The sequence below is a fragment of the Phalacrocorax carbo genome, chromosome 5 (assembly GCF_963921805.1).
Source record: "Phalacrocorax carbo chromosome 5, bPhaCar2.1, whole genome shotgun sequence".
Taxonomy (NCBI): Eukaryota; Metazoa; Chordata; class Aves; order Suliformes; family Phalacrocoracidae; genus Phalacrocorax; species Phalacrocorax carbo.
In genome coordinates, this window is record NC_087517.1 from 63358541 (window position 1) to 63378615 (window position 20075).

Here is a 20075-nt window from a genome sequence, read left to right on the forward strand (position 1 = left end):
GCTGTAGGATGTAAGAAGTAGAAGTCACATAATAAACTAATCTGATATAGCATTCAAAGCTATGTAGGTCAAGGATGGCCTGTCTTCTTAGGCCTAAAAACTGTATGGATATCTTCCTAAGATTGATAGCCACCTGACACATACATCTCTGAGAGCTGATGGGGCATGGTGCTCAGGGAGTAGTTCACAGAGATAGTAATAGTTTTCCCTAGTCCTCACACTCAGCTGTCAGTAGGGCTGGACTGAACATGCAGCTGTGTCCTAGGCTGTCCTAGTAATGTCTGCCTTAATTGTCCCTGCCAACTTGCTTCCTCCCACAGCTGAGGAGTCAATATACTGAGCTGTCTCTGCGCCACAGCAGCTTTGCTGCCAGTTGCTGCCAGTTATGGCATGTAGCACTGACATGAGAACCACAGCGGAACTGCTTGTGAGCCACGCGTGACCTTTTACAGCGTGTGTAGATGCAAAAATATCCTTTGCTACTAAAACGCAGACAAAATTTGAACACAGAGTAGAAGCATGTGGTATTACAACTTACCATGTTTTCATTTCAAGCTGTAAAGACAATTCTTCAGGAAGGTAAAAACTGTGCCATTTTATGGACTGAAACAGTTCTGGAGACATTGTTTTCGAAACATCGTAATAATGGCCAAACTTTGTAGATGATGTTGGGCTGGCCTGTGGAAACAACAATACTGATTCCAATAGCTTATTAAATTATTATCTGTCAAAAGAAAATAATTAACTAGCAATAGACTTGAAAGAAATCTCTGGGTTTTTCCCATTCAGCTTAAGTATAAGCTTCAAGTAGAACAACATTACAATATTTACTACTAAGTTTTGGTTCCCCCATCGACATTCAATAATGTGATTTTTTCACACAGAATTCAACCCTTACTATTCCAAGTTGCAGCACCGAAGTGCACTCAGATACTTAAAGAATGTATTTTTGTGTATGTTCTAGACACATGACAAATTGCCTAAACATTGACAAAAAAATCTAGACAAATTTCGAAAGGCCAGATATATGAAATGTGCACACCATGATGTGTTCCACCTATCTGATTTTTCAGTATATGTGAATTACACAGCACTACAGAAATATTTTCAGTTGACTTTGAAAATGTTTCACTTTTCTTATTTATGATTAGAAAGAAAAAATACCATTCCATCTTCATATATCTGATTTTAATAGAAAATGGTAAAAAAGACAAAATAGTTAGAAACTACTTTTAATTTCTTGAATTTTGAATAAGTAGTTCGTTGAGCATTACACAGATATTACACACAATAATGACAGTTTACTATAATGAAGATACTTTTTTACCAGATCTCAATTTTGAGTATATAAAACATCATTAAACCCCCAGATTTAACATACACCATAGTAGGAATTGCACATTTTGAGTATGTTTTGCTACTAAATAAACAGAAGAAATAATGTATGTTTTTGTTCCGCATTAATGGAGTTCAGCATGCAACCTGCAACATTATTTGAATTAACATGTAATGTTAAAACACCCGTAGATTGTTATAATATGCAGTATTCAAGTACATAGTAGCTGTCTGTTACAGGAATTGGCCAGTTTTTGCTCTTCACATAACAATCCATTTTCTTCATCTTTTCTGCCCTTCCCATTTAAGAAAAATAAAAGCTATCCTGGAAAGAACAGTCAGGCAAAGAAAACCTCAGAGGCAAGTTAGTTTCTTCTGTGGGAGGAAAACACTTGGCACAAATGTAAACCACTATATAGTATTTTTTAATGTAAACACTGTAAAAGAGTAACAGATTACCAAAGCAATATTAAAATTGATCTTCAGGCTATGACACAAATGCCACTGTGCTCCTGATCAGATTACCTCTCATCAAGTGTTCTAATCTTTTTGAGGAAAAAGAAAGGTCATTTAGAATAACCAAACAAGTATCAATCAAACCCACAATATTTTGAACTGCTAAAACGGCTGGACTGAGAAAGGTGCTGGATCCTAGACTTTTAACAGCAGCTTTGCAGGTCAATGGGAAGATCACCTATTAGTCTATTCTGAGGACAACTACTCGAAGCCTGGACGTCATCTGAAGCATGCACTGTACAATGCAGGAATGTGCAAAAATATTTAAGTAATTTTTCTATCTCCCAACTTCGAGACTTACTGTTAAGCTGAATCCCCCATAAAAGCCAAGAGCCACCTCAAATACTAAATCATAAAGTGTTAAAATAAAATGAAGTATCCCAATGGTTGTGAAAGACAACAGGTGAGACAGAAAAGGTAAGACTTGAAAGTAAGAGAGATGTTGAAGACATATTGACATTGCAGAACAGAATGCCTTTTAACAGTCATTCTGAAGAGAAGTTTGGATTGGTAGGTAAAATGAAATGCTATTTTGTTTGTACTTAAAAGCATAGAATTACTTTTGAAAAGTGACCAGAAATATCCCCAATAATTTCAAAGGCTTCTCAGTGGGTTCTGAAACAATTTAGAACATTCTATAAAAGGACTTTTCATTTAAGCAGGCCAATATATACAGTTTATCCACTACCTGAAAGTTGAGCAGGATTGTGGGTGTATGCAATGAAAATTCTTTGGAACAGCTTCTGCTCTAATTTCAACATCTGCTATTCTGGCTATATACAGGAATGACAATAGGTATACTGAATTATTACAATAACGGGATCCCTATAATTTTTTGGGTGTTTAGCAACAAATTATGTAGTTCCAACCCCAATATTACAGAGAGCTTGTGGTTTTCATAAACCTTGGTCTTGCTAATAAAATAAGTACTATAACAGTAAAAAGAAAGAATATAGACATGTCAGACATGGCCATGTATTTATAGTTAGCTTTCTGAAATCAATCATGCTATGTCTTTCCACAATTTTATTTCATGTTTCACTTCCCAAAAAGATATTAAACTGTTAGGATTAATTAGAATAATGTGATTTAGAGTAAATATTTTGAAGTTATTTGATTAATGGGTATTAGGCCTGGTCAGTTATCAGAGAAGATAAATAGTAACAATAATACAATATCTTTCCTACAAAACCAATAGAATAACCAAACTAGATGCAAACTTTTCATTAAAACAAATAATTAGTTTTTAATTTAAAAATGCCACAAAATTGCTCATGTATATCTAGTCATAAGAGGCAGATCAGTCTTACTCAAAAGAAGATAGAAAACCACATTCTCTAAGTCAGTGTTCTAATGTGTTTATCAGCACCTGATTTTAAAAGAAAGAAATCCAACATAAAATAACAATCTACCAAAATCTAAATATTTTTAATGTAAAATGTAACTTTATTTAAAAGGAGTATTCTGAAAGCAATTTAAACAGGGGCTGTTCTTTGGCCTATAATCTATTCTTTATCCGGATTACAGATCAGAATGTTTTTACTGCAATCTCTGCCAGAGCTCATCTTTTTATTGTGTACTTCCAAGCCCCCTTAATGTTTTAGAAAGGCCTTGACTAACTGAACTTTGATCTGATGTCTTCATTGAGAAAAGCTCCAGGTTGCCCATTTCAGATGCAAATCCTTACTGAGGCCCAATAGAGTTTAGTAAAGACAGCAAAAAAGAAGAAACAAGAAGTTTCCAGGATCCTCTTTGAGAATCCTGAGGCACATTGGTGTCCTTAATCCACCCTGCTGCATGGATTAAGGTAGGTGATAACCTCTCTTGATTCAAAAGAATAAGCACAGTGCCTACAAACTGGGTGGAGACTAGGATTTGGCTATAATAAAACACCATGCAATAAAAGCTCGGTCTATGTCAGAAGCCTATGAATAGGCCTCAGTGTACTGCATTCCCAGGCTTAGCAGGGAAGCTTGCAAAAAGCCTACCTGAATCAAGTAAGCATGAATAATCTGCCTTAGCAGAATGACCATGGAGAGTGTGAAGCAGAGACTTTCCATTCCTCTTAAGTTTGATCTGATAAATTTATTAGTGGATTGGAGGCTCAAGCCTGTTCTTTCCTGAATTCCTGTTTTGCACACGGAGAAATACACTAAACTGTCAGTGAGCAGAGCGTGCTTTTATGCTACCGTCTGCTGTTAATGTTTCTAATTGCAATACTAATGTGCTAGAAATCTCAGATTTAGGATGAATCAAGGCAGAAAATTGATTTCATGCTGTGACAGTTTATATATTGCCCCAAGAACATAAGCAGTTCATTCAAAAAAAAAAAAAAGATAAAAAACCCACTGTCTTGCATTGCAAAATAGGCTAGCCATATACTCAAAAGTTTAAATGAAATTAACCTCTGATACAGATGAAATTAACAAACTGGCAAAGGCACATCAAGTGCAGCATGACCTGTTACTCTGACAAATTTCTTATACATCTGTCTTTTTCTGATGTACAAGGTATATGTAATACGTAAAGAGAAACTGTGATAGTTATGAAGAGTACTAATATTAATGCCATGTATAAGAACAAAAATGAGTCACCTATTCTGTATGAGGTCTAATAAATGGGAAGGGAATACCTGAACTATTAATGAAAATCTCTTTTATTACTTAGAAATAAAAACTAAATTAGGCATCAAAAATACCACAAAGACAGCTTTTACTCAGCCTTCTTACTTCATGTAAAGACAGGTATTGGATGGAAAAGTTTTCTGCTAACATGTTTAGAGTTCTAGTTGAAAACAAAGCTATTTTCTCTCTTTCATACTTGAAACCATTTGACAGTAGTTTCTGAAAATGTACTAGTTTATTAGTTCAAACAGTTTGGAAAATATGTCTTGAAATTTTATTAAATGTTATTTTTTTCCACCAAAAGAAAATTTAAAGAATAAATCACAACTGAAGTTGTTAATTAAATGATAGCACGAAGTGTCTTAAACACCCAGGGTGCTGCAAGGCAACATCAGGTTTTTCCTCAATGGAGTATATTCACTAATCAAATTAATTTAGCACAGCACCAACATTTGATGATAACTGCATTATAAAATATTGAATAATATAAATTTCAAACCTATTTTTCACTAATTAGAATGCCCTGAAGAATTTTAGGTCTAGATAGCTTAAGAATTAGACCTTTACTTGCAAGTTTTAATTTTTTAAATCAACTTGACATGCACATAAAAATATTGTACTGCAACTATTCAGAATGATCATCATCCAATTCCGAAAGCAACAATGATAACAAGGGAAACACCCTACAAAAGATTGACCATTTTATTCTATCTTGCATAATCAAATGTCAATTATCAAGGACAAGTACATTATGTATTAGAGAAATATTATATTAGTGGAAGAAGTGAGTACTTCCATGAAGTTACAGAAGATAAGTGCAGACCTAAGTGGATTATTTATATGCTTTTCTATTTTGTTAGAACACCAGAACACTATTTGTTACAACATGCAACAGTTTCCATATCAATGTATGAGGAATTCGGCTAGATTTTAAAACAGACAAATTATTCTGGGGATGGTTCAGACTAGCACAGCAAGCTCCACAATAATAAAATTGATGAGATCATATGATTACCCTGGAGGCTGTTTGATTTGGCATGTCACCATATATAAGTCTTTTCTGACACAACTATATAGCCATGTCTGTGCAATTTCACAGAAAACCAAACATGCCAAGCCTTGTAAGATCATTTTGTCACATTCCAATTATGTTTTTTAAGAATACGACTGAACTTAGTAGGCAGCTATGACTATATCTAAACCAGAATTCACAAATGTAGGGTAAAATGTATAGAAAAAACAAGCTTTTTTGTTCCAGATAGTAAAAAATGCTGTTATTTTATTAAAGATTGATTGTGCCACTGGATTAAATACAAAAGTCACCAGCCATGGGAGATATATTATTCACAAAACACTAATAACTCTAAACTCTGAAAGACTGACCACTGGGCTTGTTTCTGATATTCTCTCTGCACAGTGATTAGTTTCTAGTGACAGTGAAGCTGATATAATCTCAAGTGCTTACTTTAGTTGTTATGCACATGGATAAGCAGGTCAACAGCTTGCTTCGACACAGTACTTTCACTACAGAGATCTAGTAAGTACTGTTGATTAAACCTACTTAAGTAATTTATGTACAACTAAATTTGGGCAAAGATTGCAAGTGACAAAATTATTCAAACTTTCATAGAACACCATCTCAATTTAATAATACTCATCAAAAAATCCCATGGAACTTGAATGTTTTTAAAATTATTATTGTCTGTTTTAAGTTTTACAGTTCCTGCAAACTCTCAAATTCCCTTTCTTTCTGTATCTTTATTAATTAAAAAATACAGCGGTGTATGATAATTTACCCTCAGGAGGCAACCCTATAACACTGCCCATTAGCAGTTCTGCTGTCTAGATTCTCCTGAAAAGCATTTGCTCTGCAAATTCATTTTGACTGCAAGAGGAAAAAAGTATGAAATACTGATTACCTCCATTTTTGGTAAATTTTGGTAGCGCCAGGCTATTTTCATAGAATCCTGAAAATCTTCAGACTTAACAGCTGGTGCTTCTTCTCCCAGTTCATTTCTGTAGGCTTCATCAAGCAAAGGGGCTGGAAGTTCCTACAGGTGGAGAAAAAAAGAATGTCAGCTATCTACAGTAGAAAGGGCAGTTCAGGTTTTTATCTCCTCCCCCCTCAAGTTAGCTAATACAGTTATCTTGATATAATGGACAGTTATAAAATCTGTAATTAAACTTGATTAAAATAACTGTTCTGAAAGACTGGCTTCTACTAATACTGAGTGTGAAAAACCCCATGTAATTATTGTGGGGAAAAAATGAGTTACACAAATATAAGAGAACGCAGAACGGAAATATCCTGTTGCATACTCTACACAAACAAACTCAAAGCATCTTGAGCAGCATCCATATTCCTTTTTTATTGATCTTTCTGTAAAGGTTGATCTCCTAAACTATTCTATTTCTGAGAACAGGTAAGTTCCCAGCATAGTGAATTTAAGCCTATTTTATAATAAGATCACTTTTCTTTGTTAGCTTCTGTAAATCTTTCAAAAGTGTTCAACAGACCACAATAGCCTACAGACCCAGGCTGAAAACAACTGTAACGGGATGGTTTGAATTTTCTCTGCTGCTAGCCATTAGGCATGGTATCTACTAATGACAGATACATCATGAACACAAACAAGGGAATAAAAGGAAGGGGCAAATATTTAATCCTGGAATTATAATGTTTCTAATGCAAACATTTCTGGCTTTTTTTTTTTTTTTAAAAGCATTGCACACAGTTGGATTTAATTGTTCTATGAGGACAGAATTGCAGCTTTGACTTAGACCTAGATGAGGAACAATGTTTTATTACAAACTTTCTGCCTTCTACCTTTGCTGCACTGCTGAAAAAGTAAACAGCACTGGGAGAATATCAAGCGCAGTATTCAGAATCTATGCATTTGGCCTCCACCTACTAGAGGAATGAAGTGCAACCAAGTTTTCTGACCCAGTTTTATCACCCATCTGTGTAAGCTGGAGGGCACAGAACTCTCTATCTGCTTAAAATAGATCAAGACGTATTTGAAAATTAAGTTTTCATTAAGCAAAGACTCTTGAGAACTGATATGTAGTCTCAAGGGTTAAAAATATATGGAGCTAGCCACTACCTCTGTTACAGGGTATTAGGCGTGAAGACATAAAAAACCCCAATATTTGAAAACTTTGGAAGAAGAATCTCAAGTGAAGTATGGGATACACATGGAACACCAAATATAGGCATGGCTGATACAGACGATAAACATCCAAATGATATTCACAGCTTTGTACCATGTCTGCTTTACAGCAGACCATGTACCATGTACCGTATCCAGCTTTACAGGTAGGAAAGCTACACAAACACTGTAATTTTAAGTTAGAGCTTTCATTAAATTTACAGATTTATAACAGATATTTCAGTAAAAAAAAAAAGAAATTTACTTTCATCAATTTCCTTTTATCTACCCAGAAAGAAATGAGAAAATTTCAAACCAAAGACAAAGATTTTTGACAGATAGGGGAAAATGAAAACAGAACACTGTACTGAAAGGTTCTGAGAAAGTATAAATACAAACATGAGCTGACAAGCACACCAGTGCATTTTATATCTAGATACAAATTATTTGCATTTACTTCTATGAATATTTTAAAAAAATAAAGGATGTTATTTTGAATTTCTGATTTTATAACTCTAATAAACATAATAAAGAGTTAATCTTATTTTCCAATTAAAGTCCTATTTTGAAAACAAATTACTAACAATTAAACTCTCATGCAGATTTAATTCCCTAATACAGTTATTCATATATTTAAGCTGGCTAAGGTAAAAAGGTCTTTCTTTTTCAGTGAATAGCTGGGATATGTGATAATCTGAAAATATTGCTCAATCATAGTAATTAATAAAAAAACCCCCCTTCATTTAAAAAGTGAGTTCTGTAAAGGAATAATTCTGTAGGCCAAAACATTTCCAAATATCTCTTCCTTTCATTCACCAAGATCAACTGGCTCCCAGGTACTACCTGCAACTTTTTACAGTGGTGGGTAACCTCTGAAAACAAGTGCCAGGCACAGTTTGAAGACATCATGAAATACTGCCTAAGCTTTCCATCAAACTCCTTGAGCTTGCCACTGCTTCAGATCCTACCACTGATATAACAATTTGCTACCTCATTCTGCTGTAGTATCTCTGGGCAGCTATCACATCACCCACAAAGTCAAAATCCAGGAAATGGCATATTTTACCATTCACCTTTACTGTAAGTAAAAAGAGCACCAATATTTTCTTAAAGCTATTTAATATCTTTCTCACCTAGAATCACTGAAAAATGCCTGTCACTTGTACTACTGGTTCATTGTTATGATAGTTGGCAAAGACAAATTTGAGACGGGGGCATTAAGCTATGGACATTTGCTTTTATATAATCACACATAATATATGTTTTACACAGAGACTGTATTTTATGCTAAAATAGAACAGAGGTCAAGACAATAAGGAGTGAGAGGCTCTCCAAATATTACTGATAAAGTACAAGCTACTTCAATACCCTCATGTAACACTGAAAAAAGTTCCTGCCCTGCTGTCAAACACAGAACAAAACCTTCTCACATGGCACCATACGGAAGGGAGACATTACAAATACTAGCTGTTCACACCCAAGAAGCTCAGTCCAAAATAGTCTCAGACAGACACACTATCAGTGCAACACAATTAGGCACTGTGGTATGCCTTAACTGTTGCTAAGAATGAAGCAGATTAAGAGATCAGGGAAAAACGGTTTCACCTGAAGCTGATAAAGATTTTGGCTGCCAGCAATGAAAACCTATCTAAGTACCCATCTGAAATAGCCTTCTTTTGCCAATATAGTTTACTTTTAATTTCTGACATAATAAAGGAATTTTATTCTGATGTAATAAAAAACTTCTAACATTATAAAATGATTGTTTAAACATGACTAAATTCATACAAAGCAACATCAGAAAACCTGTGACTCAGTACTGTGGCAGTCAGCGTAAGTATCAGCTTAGGTCTGTTCTATGCTCTCTCGTCCCCTGCTGCCCCACAGAAGGAACCAGGAGCACCTGAAGAACTCTCTCATACCAAGAGCAACTCTTATTTCCTCAGCTGCTTTTCCAAAATGCGTTTACCTAATAACTACCATGCTTAACTGAAGAGTATATTTCTTAGATATACCATGTTCTTGTCCCTATGCAAGAAACATGGTCACATGGTGCACTGAGACTTAAGACATTTCTGGGGCTACTAGGTCTCACAGCCATATAATTTTCTATCCCAACAAACACTTTGCTCTAAAGCAAACATATCCTGAATTGTATTATTGCATGTTGTGGCTGTGAACTTTATGGCCTTTTAGTAGGCTTTGTACAGAATTCAGCTGCAATCTGGAAAAGGTAGCCTGCCTTTGGAGCTGACTGGTATTTTGAAGACCAATTGTCTGAGCTCCACCTGGTATATTAACTTGGTTAAATACATTCCAAGATATCGTACTTAAACACAAATAGGAAAATAAATTCCAATCCTATTCATGGTCTGAGTGTATCTGTAATTTTAACACATTTTTGATAAATATGAATGAGCAGACCTAATGAAGATTGTTTACCTCTGTATTTGCATCCTAACCTTATTGCTATTACCCCAGCTTCAGCTTACCCTTGTTTTCCTCCCATTTACACTAAACTATATAAAAAAGAGGCAAAACATGCACTTGCTGTTTGAAGGTATGTCTACGTTGACTAGAAGCCAACAATCACGCATTCATTAGCCTAAGACTAAACAAAATATGTAGGTGATCACTGATGTTGCTTTTCCTTAGGATGTACTGATTCATATATCCCAGTTAATAATTTTCAAAACTCTCTTAACTTTATCTTTGTGTAAGCACATTTGAAAAGGGAGAGAGCTTAAAATCGGTTAGTAGGCTTGTGACTGGGGAGAATTACAGACACAGAACACAGTTATGTAAACCTTCTTTATGGGCAATACTGAAAACATTGAAATAATCCAAACATTGCTTTTTATCTTCATATCCTCTTTTTATCTTCATGATAACTAGAACTGGAATAAAAGGCTTTCCTCTCTTCTGACACTGCAAATTAAATGCTATTCTGTTTTTCAAGGAAATAGGTCTTTCCAAAGCTGACCATGCCTGGGTGAAACTGAGCACCTAAGTGTGAAAATGTCTACAGTTGTCATAACATAGGCATATTCTCAAAGATAAAGGCTGGCTGGTTGGATATATACTTCACAAATCTTCAGTGTCATGAAAGGTTTCATTACTGTCCAAGAATTACACAGCATTCACCAGTTCTCAGATTGTTCTTAAACACAGAAGGGAGAATAAAAGTCGTGGAAAGGGTGAAGCAGAGCAGCAGCCAAACTAGCCACAGAACACAGGCTTCTTCTGGCACAGCTATACAAAAGTTGAACTGAAAACTATACAGCAGAACACATGCAGGGAGCAGTGGAGGGCATGGTTCCTATGAGTGACATTTAAAGATGGCTAAGCCTGGGATTTTCCGTAAAATATCTGTGTGTGTGAGATTCAAGAGCAGGGCCTTAGCACAACGCCCGTACTCCTAGATTCATTACAAATTAAGAAACAAAGACACTACCTTCCAGCAGTCTTATTAGATCATTATTTATGTTTGAGAACCATGCTTCTCTATCATATATAAAAAACACTTAAATTCTGCTGAAATGATCAGACTTTTAAAAAGTATTTGGGATCATGAGCCTATTTAGGATTAAGTAAATTTATATTCTTAGAATCAAAACCAGAATTTCAGAAGAATAGATTATTAAAATTTTTAAATGTTACTTCCAAAATTTCATCCAGAATTTGGAAATAAAGGTGTTTGTTATTTAAACAAGACTAAGAAAAGGAGAATTAATTTATCAGCCCATAATATCTCTATTTAGTATACTTCTGTTTAAAAATCTCTCAGCTCCCACATCATATAGCTTTGAAAATCTTTAGGCCTGACAATTTTGTGGCATCAGTGTGTCAGCTCCCGAGAACTGTTACATTCTCCCAGGCTAAGAAAAGACAAATCTCTCATAAGGTATATATATATATATATATATATATATAAAAAAAACACAAACAAAGCATGTAGCAGTGCATTAGTTAAAATGAAAAAAAAAAAGAAAATATACAGCATTCCTTGGGGTCAACTAAAATACAAGTCTCTGCTATGCAGCATGAATACGCAAAAAGGCAGACAAGTGCTAAAGTTATTAAGTGCCGTTTGGTTGCAGCAGTCATCTCTGTCTAGAGTGAGATGTAGTAGGAAGGGAAAAGGAGAGAAGAAAGTTTGTTGCTATGTTTTAAAAGGAAAAATAAATTCAGGGAGGAAAAAAAAAGGTTTTCTAAAGCACTAATGCTAATACTAATGACAATGCAATTAAAATTGGTTTGTTTCCTCCAAATCAAGCTTGTGAAGATTTTATTGCAAACAAAATAATTTATTTCAGTAACAAATTTTTTATGTTTGTTATAAAACAATGTACAACCCGTGTCTGCTAGCAATCCAGGTCCTTATGTGTTTGCAGCCGCATTACTTTGCCTGCCTTGTTTTGGCAGATGCACGAAGCAAAATCAGATTCTAACAGTTTGACCTCTCTCACTTCTTATGTTCTCTGGGGGATAATAAAATCCAGGATACAATCCCACAGCAGTTAATGAAGCTTAACCTCACACCCTCTTAATTACCAATGCATTACACCAACTATAGGCATCATACTCCTCTCTAAGCTATTTTACAATGCTAAAGAAGTACTACTGTGCTATTATTCAGCAACATAATCCAAGCTGTATGTGAAATCCCTCTCATATAAAAACCTTTGATCCTTACGGGTTTCAATAACTGTATAATTAATAGTCCTTAAGAATTTAAAACATTATCTATTTATGTATCAATATATATGTTCTTCACATGCAACTACTTTGCAATGCAAAATCATCATAGGTATGATTAAAGAAATGTGATATAAAAAATATTAAACGGAGTACGAGGCACTGTTGATCTCTAATTGCAACAATATTTAAGTAGTTTAAACTCACACGAATTTAAGGCTCTTTTTTCATTATGTTAATTTTTAGTATTTAAAAGGACACCAGATGGTAAGTCAGGAAGGGTAAATATTTTCTTTTCAATAATGTATTATATAAATGTCAGTTTAAAGGGTCCTACTCCCAAAAGGAGGGAGGATTCTATTTTGATTGTAAATACTTGTGAAGACAAGGTCTATTGTTAAAGAACACAAATGACTCGATACAGATTTTTTCTCCTTTCAGCGGCCCTTGTACAACAATTTATTTCCATCTCCAGGTAAGGTTGTTCTACGGAAATTTTTCTTTGACATTCAGAAGGAGCAAATGGATGTCAACCCAGGATGAATGAGAGTTGCGTGAAGAGAAAAGGGAAGTAATATTCCTCTGCTTTATAAAATAAAAAAGGTTAATAGAAAGTACTCTAAGGGGTACATTTTTTTTAAACTGGTGAGAATATATTCTCTACTTCACACACACAGAAGTAAACCTTACAGTCAAGGCACAGAAGTCTTTGCTGTAACTTCCTTGTGCTATGGCTCCATTTTGCAACACTGAAACCCAGAAATGCATATGAGAAGAATAGAGGATTTTTTTTTTAATTTAATCTTTTTTTGAATCAGTTCATGTTGTTTAAGTAAGTAAAAGAAAAATACAACAAAAAGAGAATGGCATACTAAAAAAGGTCATGTGAAGAAAATAAATAAAAATGAGAGTGCCCTTGTCTAAAATTCTGTAAACTATGCTGCGGATATAATACACTGGCCTAAACAGTTTTCATAATCACATTATTCAGGACCACCTTTGGACATGAGCACTGTAAGCAACAGTTCACTAACTGAACAAATCAATTCTACAAAGTTACTGACTAGATTTGTAAAATAGTTATTTGTGAACACTGAAGCCTAAACATTTCATTTGTTTAAGCTACTACTTTTATGATACATTTATCAGGCTAAGTAAAAGCTGTGTTTAAAAACAAACATAATTTCATAACTAAGTTCATGAAAGAAAATATCCTAATAAACAGCCAAGGATTGGTAGATAGGAAACCTGAAATTTAAGCCAAACATTTATTTCCTTTGGTTCTGGAAAATCTTTTTATTAGATTGGTCTGAACTTTTGACAAAGGCTAAGCTTTACACTTTAGAGACTTCCCAGCGTGGGTACTACTTAAAAGGATTTCCTTCTTTTTAAACAGAAGCGATTATTTTTTTTCCAGCGTCCTCTTTCACACCCATACAACTTCTCTGTTAAGTTTATAACACAGTTTTGTAACACAGAAAATTATATTAGAATATACTTAAAATATTTGCATTTTAATACAGAAAATATTCCATTTTCCCAACATGCAAACAAGAAAAGCAAACAGATGAGCAAGAGCAAGAGGTATATAATAAAGAAATTAGATTTTTCAAAGGTACCATCAAACTCTGAGACAGCTGCCAGGGTTAGCTTCAACCCTAGTCATTGTGCCACAAGGCTATTTTTACTTCAGAAAGATAAAAGGTGGTAGGAAAGTTCACTAGTGCTGTAACTGTAATTGTATTTCTGTGTATTAAGTGATAACATTTAACAGCACACAGCAGTTGAATCACTGTAACGAGCTCATGTATTTTGAAAATACAACTGGGGAAAAAAGGCTAATAGGAATGTAGCCTTGCTTGCATATACATTTTTACCTTTCAAGTTGCTATGCTTTTAATGTCTTTATCTAGGATCTAAGAATGTCAGATGACGGAAAAAATAACTCTTGCATTGATACACAGCTTTGTTCACACCACCAGATAGCGAAGAGACAGGAAGGAGTTAGAACAGCACTCTGAAAATGGAAGGTTGGAAAGCCCTGATCACCAGTCTGCTCAATTCTTCCAGGTCTGCATTCTTCCTTTTGACAAAACAATGCTTTAGAATCATATCTATAGAGGAAAAATGTAAGCATCGTGGTTGAATGTACTTTGCTGGAATAAAAAAACCCATGTAGGCAGCTATTCTTTCTTTCAAGAGATTGTTTGCGTACACAGGAATACAACATTGAAGGTCAGTGGGTTGTTTATTGTTGTTGTTTTTTTAAATAACCCTGAAAATAACAAAAGTACATTTTGCTAGATTCTTTCTGCATTCATCTTTTCAGTGGGAAAAGAGTAAGTGCGTACCTTCTGTTCTTCTGGTCCGCTCAGTATAACCAGCTTGTTGGAGATGCCATTTTTTCAGTCTTTTCCAAACAACATACTTAAGCAAAATGCCATATTTAAAATCTACTTTCACTTTTATTTTAGAGATCTTTTCAGCTTGGTAGGAATTTTTAAAAAACTTGTTCCTGGAGGTTTTTTTAGTCTTGTCCTTACTGTTTTTTAATAAACCATTACACTTCTCCACATGCACCTCACAGCTTCCTCACCAAGCGATGCTGCATTTTGCCCTTTCACTGTGGTTCCCTAGACCACTCGCATGGTTTCTCCTGACTGACTCGACTTCTGGATATGTCCAGCAAACACAGTGAAGCTGGGTATCTGATACGTGGGCATACCAAGGGCTTTAGTACTCAAAAGAATCTGGGTAGATCTTCAGAGAACAAACTCTTTGCACATCGTTCATTTTCAAACTTGGATGTACAATAACACCAGATGTACATGGTAAATACCGTTTCATGCCTTAGTAAGGTAAGCCTCAAGGACTTCATTGGGGTAGAATTTTGGGGAATGCATTTCCTTCTAGGAAGGCTATCCTCTATAGCATAGGTAGGAAAAGCAGCCAGCTCATAGACCATGTCAAAAGAAGGTTTTTTTCTTGAAGAATGTGCTCTTTTTCCTCACTTCTTGTAAGGGAACTTCCAAAAGGCAATCTCAACAGAGTCCAGAAGTACCCTGTAATAATATTCCAGTTTGAAAACAGAAATTCCATAAAAATGCAGTAATTGTACAAAGCGTTCTTCAACTTTTCCACAGAAGATGAACAAATGAAGCTCTAGAAAGCAGTTCTGGACCTCCCACTCTTCCACCTCAGGCTTCCAGGCTCCCAATGCAATGGTCATTGAGGCAACATTGGACAGGATCCCACAGGGAAATTGTTGGGATTCAGGGGATGCTGGTTTGCGTTCCCTAGCATGTGTAATGACCAGTAAGTCCTCCTCTTGAGACAAACTTTGCACAGGCTCCATGGTAAATGCAACTTAACAGAGAGGAGACTTTATTGTCAAGATGAGCTCATAACTCGCAAATACAATCCAATTTTTTCTCATTAAAGCTTGTGAAATTCAGTTCCTCCCCAAGGTCTAGATAAAATAATTACTCGGGAAAAAAGGCAAAGAAATTCTTATATGGTCAGTTAAGATAGTTCTAGAATTTTCGTGCCAAATCTGAAGTAGGAAAAGTGAGAAATATAGAAATGCAGCCACCACAGACACAGATTTTTTGTTTGTTTGTTTTTATGACTGGAACCATACCTTTGCACTAACAAGGAAAATGGGTGTAAAGAACTAACCTGTTATATAGTTACTGCATTTTTATGGCTTCCAGAAGCCAGTTTGGTACCCAGCCTAACTTGGAGTAGATGCAAGCCTGTTCTACTTTTGGCTACAGGGATGTTCACGGAAATATTCAAACCCCTTGCTTGCTGTTTCTTTCAAAAAGCATAATAGTGTTTGAGTAAGATTTCCTTTGTAATAAATATAACCATATACTCAAATTTGCACGTTCCATTCTCAAACACATACACTATATGCAACTTCTAAATAGTTGACATTAACTTTAGAGTGCCGAATTATAAAAAAAAAAAATATAGCCACTAGAGTGATACTAAGGAAATAGATAAAAGAAAAAAAACCCATCTATTTTATTAGTTTCTCTTTGTTTTTAAGCTCGAGCACATAACAGCCTTTCATAATTTGTAGTCTAAACTTAATAACGTATGGTACTGGAAATGGAATGTTAAGATATAATGTTTCCTTCAGTCATTTTATTATTAAATTAGTTTTCCATTCACCAATGCAATCAGTTTTATTTTATGATCAATCACAGAAGTATACCATACTATTTCTTATATTTTACACTATTCCCAGTTCTTACACCCGGTTAGTACGAAGTTGCCTTTTGTGGAAGAATATAGATTGAACAGAAATACTCTCAAATGTTTAAAATACTTTCTGAAAAATAGCATGTATGTAGTTCTGTAGGTTTTACCAGAGGTGTATAATTTTTCAGCATTACGTCTTAATGCCAATTTCCTGAAGGAGCTTTGACTACAAAAGGCATGAATATGTTTTCAAAGGATGATGGATAAATTGGTGGGTGGTAATATAATATATCTTAGGCAGCTGATCAGGGCTTTTTATCCTCTGCTTGTCTTTTAGTTATACACAATTTCAAGATAATTATGGTCTATAAGAATGTCTTTTCCCCTTCCTACTACCAGCAATATTTGTCTTGGTTATAGGTTCAAGAAACTTCCAATCACATCATAAAATTAGAATAGGGCAATTATGGCATCTCAGCAGAGAACCGAATGTATAAATACTGACCACACAATATGGACATAAAGCAGTTAAGGAACTGCCTTTATGTAAAACACCAGTTAATTAGAATACTAGCTATAGAATATATTGAATCCATACCTGAATTTTTAAAACAAAAACCAATCATAAAATGTATAATTTGATTTTATATGTACCAAATCTACGTTGCCTTTCTAGTAAAGAATACATGCCAATAAGATACGTAAATTAATTACTAATATCATTAAATAAAATGCAATGTTACTCAATAGTCAGATATGTTATATTAAAATGCTGTCTTGGTGGAGACATCCAAATCCCAAACAGCTCATTTTTATGACAGGAGAGGACTTCTTGAAGCACCTGAAGGTCCTATCTTTTAAAAGTCAAGTGAGACAGTCATAGGGAAAATTCATCTATCTCTGTGATTTGGATACCTAACCGTGGCCCAATGCCAGTTTTAGACTGACTTTTTTGAGGTCAGGCAATAATCTTTTTTAGGTAACACATATTGGCATTTCAAGAAGTGCCTAAGCTTCCCAAGTGTGAAAGTACTTAATTTTCTAGATTTCTAGCATATTACAGGTTTGCTCCACTGAAGCAATTTCAAGACAACAATACAAATCAGAGACATAAACTCTACTATTTAACAGAAGGAAGCATTGAATAGTCAAGGTAAGAGTAGAAAAGCTTAGACAAGAGTACTACTGGATATATAAACACACAAATGGAGGAAGAAAACAAGAAAAATTTATGTTTTCCTCAACTTTCCTGTAGTAATATCATCCATCCATTTGTGACCTCTTATAGTACCACCACTATGGGGTTAAAGCAGAGGAATGCAATATTATTACCTACTGTCTACCCCCAAAAAGTACGAAGGAAAACTTATTCCAAATCAGACAACAGAGTTCAGTAAGTCACATTGAACTAACTGACCACAAACTCAAACTAGTACAAGAAGGACAGATGTATATAACAACGTCTGTTGATTAACTTGCAAAAGCATAAGGAACGGGAGCTAGGAAAAATATGACGTGCTATGAACAGTTCATTCAAAGGTGAATGAAAGAAGAATAAAATGTATGTTAGCTACTCCATTTTAAGAGATTTTCATGCAATGCAATAAAAATATTCATTTGAGTAATTTCATTTTGATGAGCAAAACCAACTGCAATGATTACGTATTGTATGGTCAGAGAGTCAATTACTTGATTATCAGTAATGTAAAAACAAATATTTAAAAATATAGCATGTTCTTATATAATTCATACTTCACAGTCAAATTCTAACCTATTTGTTTAGGCTATATTTTAAACCACAAGAACAAATTATAAAATTTCACCCTTAAATTAATGCTCTTTAAGTTCAAGGTTATAAAATTATTAGATTTTTCGTAACTATTCATTAAGAATATACTTTTTCCTGAATACCGAAGATAATGTTGAAGAGATAAGGCATAGAATGTATCACTATTAGGTAGGAAAAAAGAGAAGTAATCATATTATCCAGAAACAGTCTCTGAAGACTCCTAAGGAAATAGCCAACTTCACTTGATGCAGAAGTAATCAGTAAATTGTATGTTACTTTTGATATTAGAAAAAAGCAGCCTTAGAAAGATATAAAATATTTAATGAAATTTTGTAAAGATTATCCTCACACTTCAGCATTTTTTGTAGTGTTGATCAGGCTTTTTCTCTGATATAATTTCCTTATAATGGAAACTATCAGTGTTTGATTAGCAGCTCACTGAATTCTGAAAGGAACCTTCCCATGTGACCTGATCCAAAGCTGACTGTTTCCTAGCAGAAAAAAGACAGTCAGAATGAGAAGTGCACGTAAAGGAAGTTGCAAAGATGTTAAATGACATTTTTCTTTCCATAGGAAACTACAGTAAATATCTACACAAACTGTACACTGTTTCCACCACAATATATTGGAAGCAGCTTAACTACCCTTCCTGATAAGCAGGTGAAAACGGTAAACAGTTGGGTTTACTCAAACCTTTCAGCTAAGCCAGCTAGTCTGTCTGGTGTTTGTCCATAATGAAAATAAAGGGTAAGTAGGCTTCTAGCCTGGTTTGGCCTCAGGAGGATCTTACTCATTGTCTGAAGGCAGAGGCTAGTGAGATGAATTTAATTCCCAAATCCGGCTACTATAAATATTCCTGCACTTCCCCACACATTCTTATGAATCACCAAGATTAATTAAATTCTTACTACACAATATATAAACTTTAAAATGTATTTAAACTCATCAAGAAATGAAAGCTTGACTTGTCAAAAGCTGTGAGGCTTCTTTACCTTTAAGATGTTGTCAGGATGTTCTTTAGCAGAAGCAACAAACAAGTCATGTCCACAGACAACTCCCTCTGCGAGAAAATACTTGAACAACAAATTGGAGTAAAGACCATATTTATCTTCCTCTGTGAAAACAAGAATGGTTGGAATTTTTTCTTTTCTGTTAGATAAATCACCCACCTGTATTTTCACGACAATATAAAAGCCCTCTTTTGGTCTACCTCCTGGAGTATATAATGTACAACAGAGATAAGAGGTAAAGCATGATTCCAAAGATTTAAAAATAATGTTTGATAATGCTGTATTCTTAATTTTTCAAACCACAGAAATAGTTCTCAATCACATATTTGATATTAAGATATGGATGGGATATAGCAAGAATGCTATCTTCCCAACAAGTTTCCCATAAGTATCAAGTAAAGGCACTGAAATCATGGTTTAATCGGAAGCGGTTTTGTTCGTTTGGAAGGACTTTGTTAATAGTTATATTCTTAATGCTTAAAATACTAATCAACTTGCTTAAAATATCTGTTAATTGATGCTTTTCAAAATTTAATCATATTTGACATACTAAAGCTATACAAAGATATTTCTTATCGGGACATTCTTACATTTGCATTTCTTTCAAAACTGTGAGAACTACAAAAATAGACAAAATAAATGGATATATTGAAAAAATAGACAATTCCCAATGCTGTTTTCGCAAGCTAACAAAAGCAAAATCACAAACACATTCAACAGACACATGAACTTATAGTTTAAGAAG

At 34.5% G+C, this 20075-nt stretch overlaps 1 protein-coding gene across 2 annotated transcripts in view; it reads right to left on the minus strand.

Annotated features, from left to right (window-relative positions):
* Window positions 1–20075, minus strand: part of ELP4 (elongator acetyltransferase complex subunit 4) — a 155628-nt gene that overhangs the window by 118104 nt on the left and 17449 nt on the right. For both annotated transcript variants that reach the window (XM_064452816.1, XM_064452817.1), the window contains exons 3-5: window positions 19313–19434; window positions 6395–6526; window positions 539–678 (exon numbers count right to left, since the gene is read on the minus strand). In XM_064452816.1, the coding sequence (XP_064308886.1) occupies window positions 539–678; window positions 6395–6526; window positions 19313–19434 (394 nt within the window). The remainder of the gene's footprint in view (window positions 1–538; window positions 679–6394; window positions 6527–19312; window positions 19435–20075) is intronic.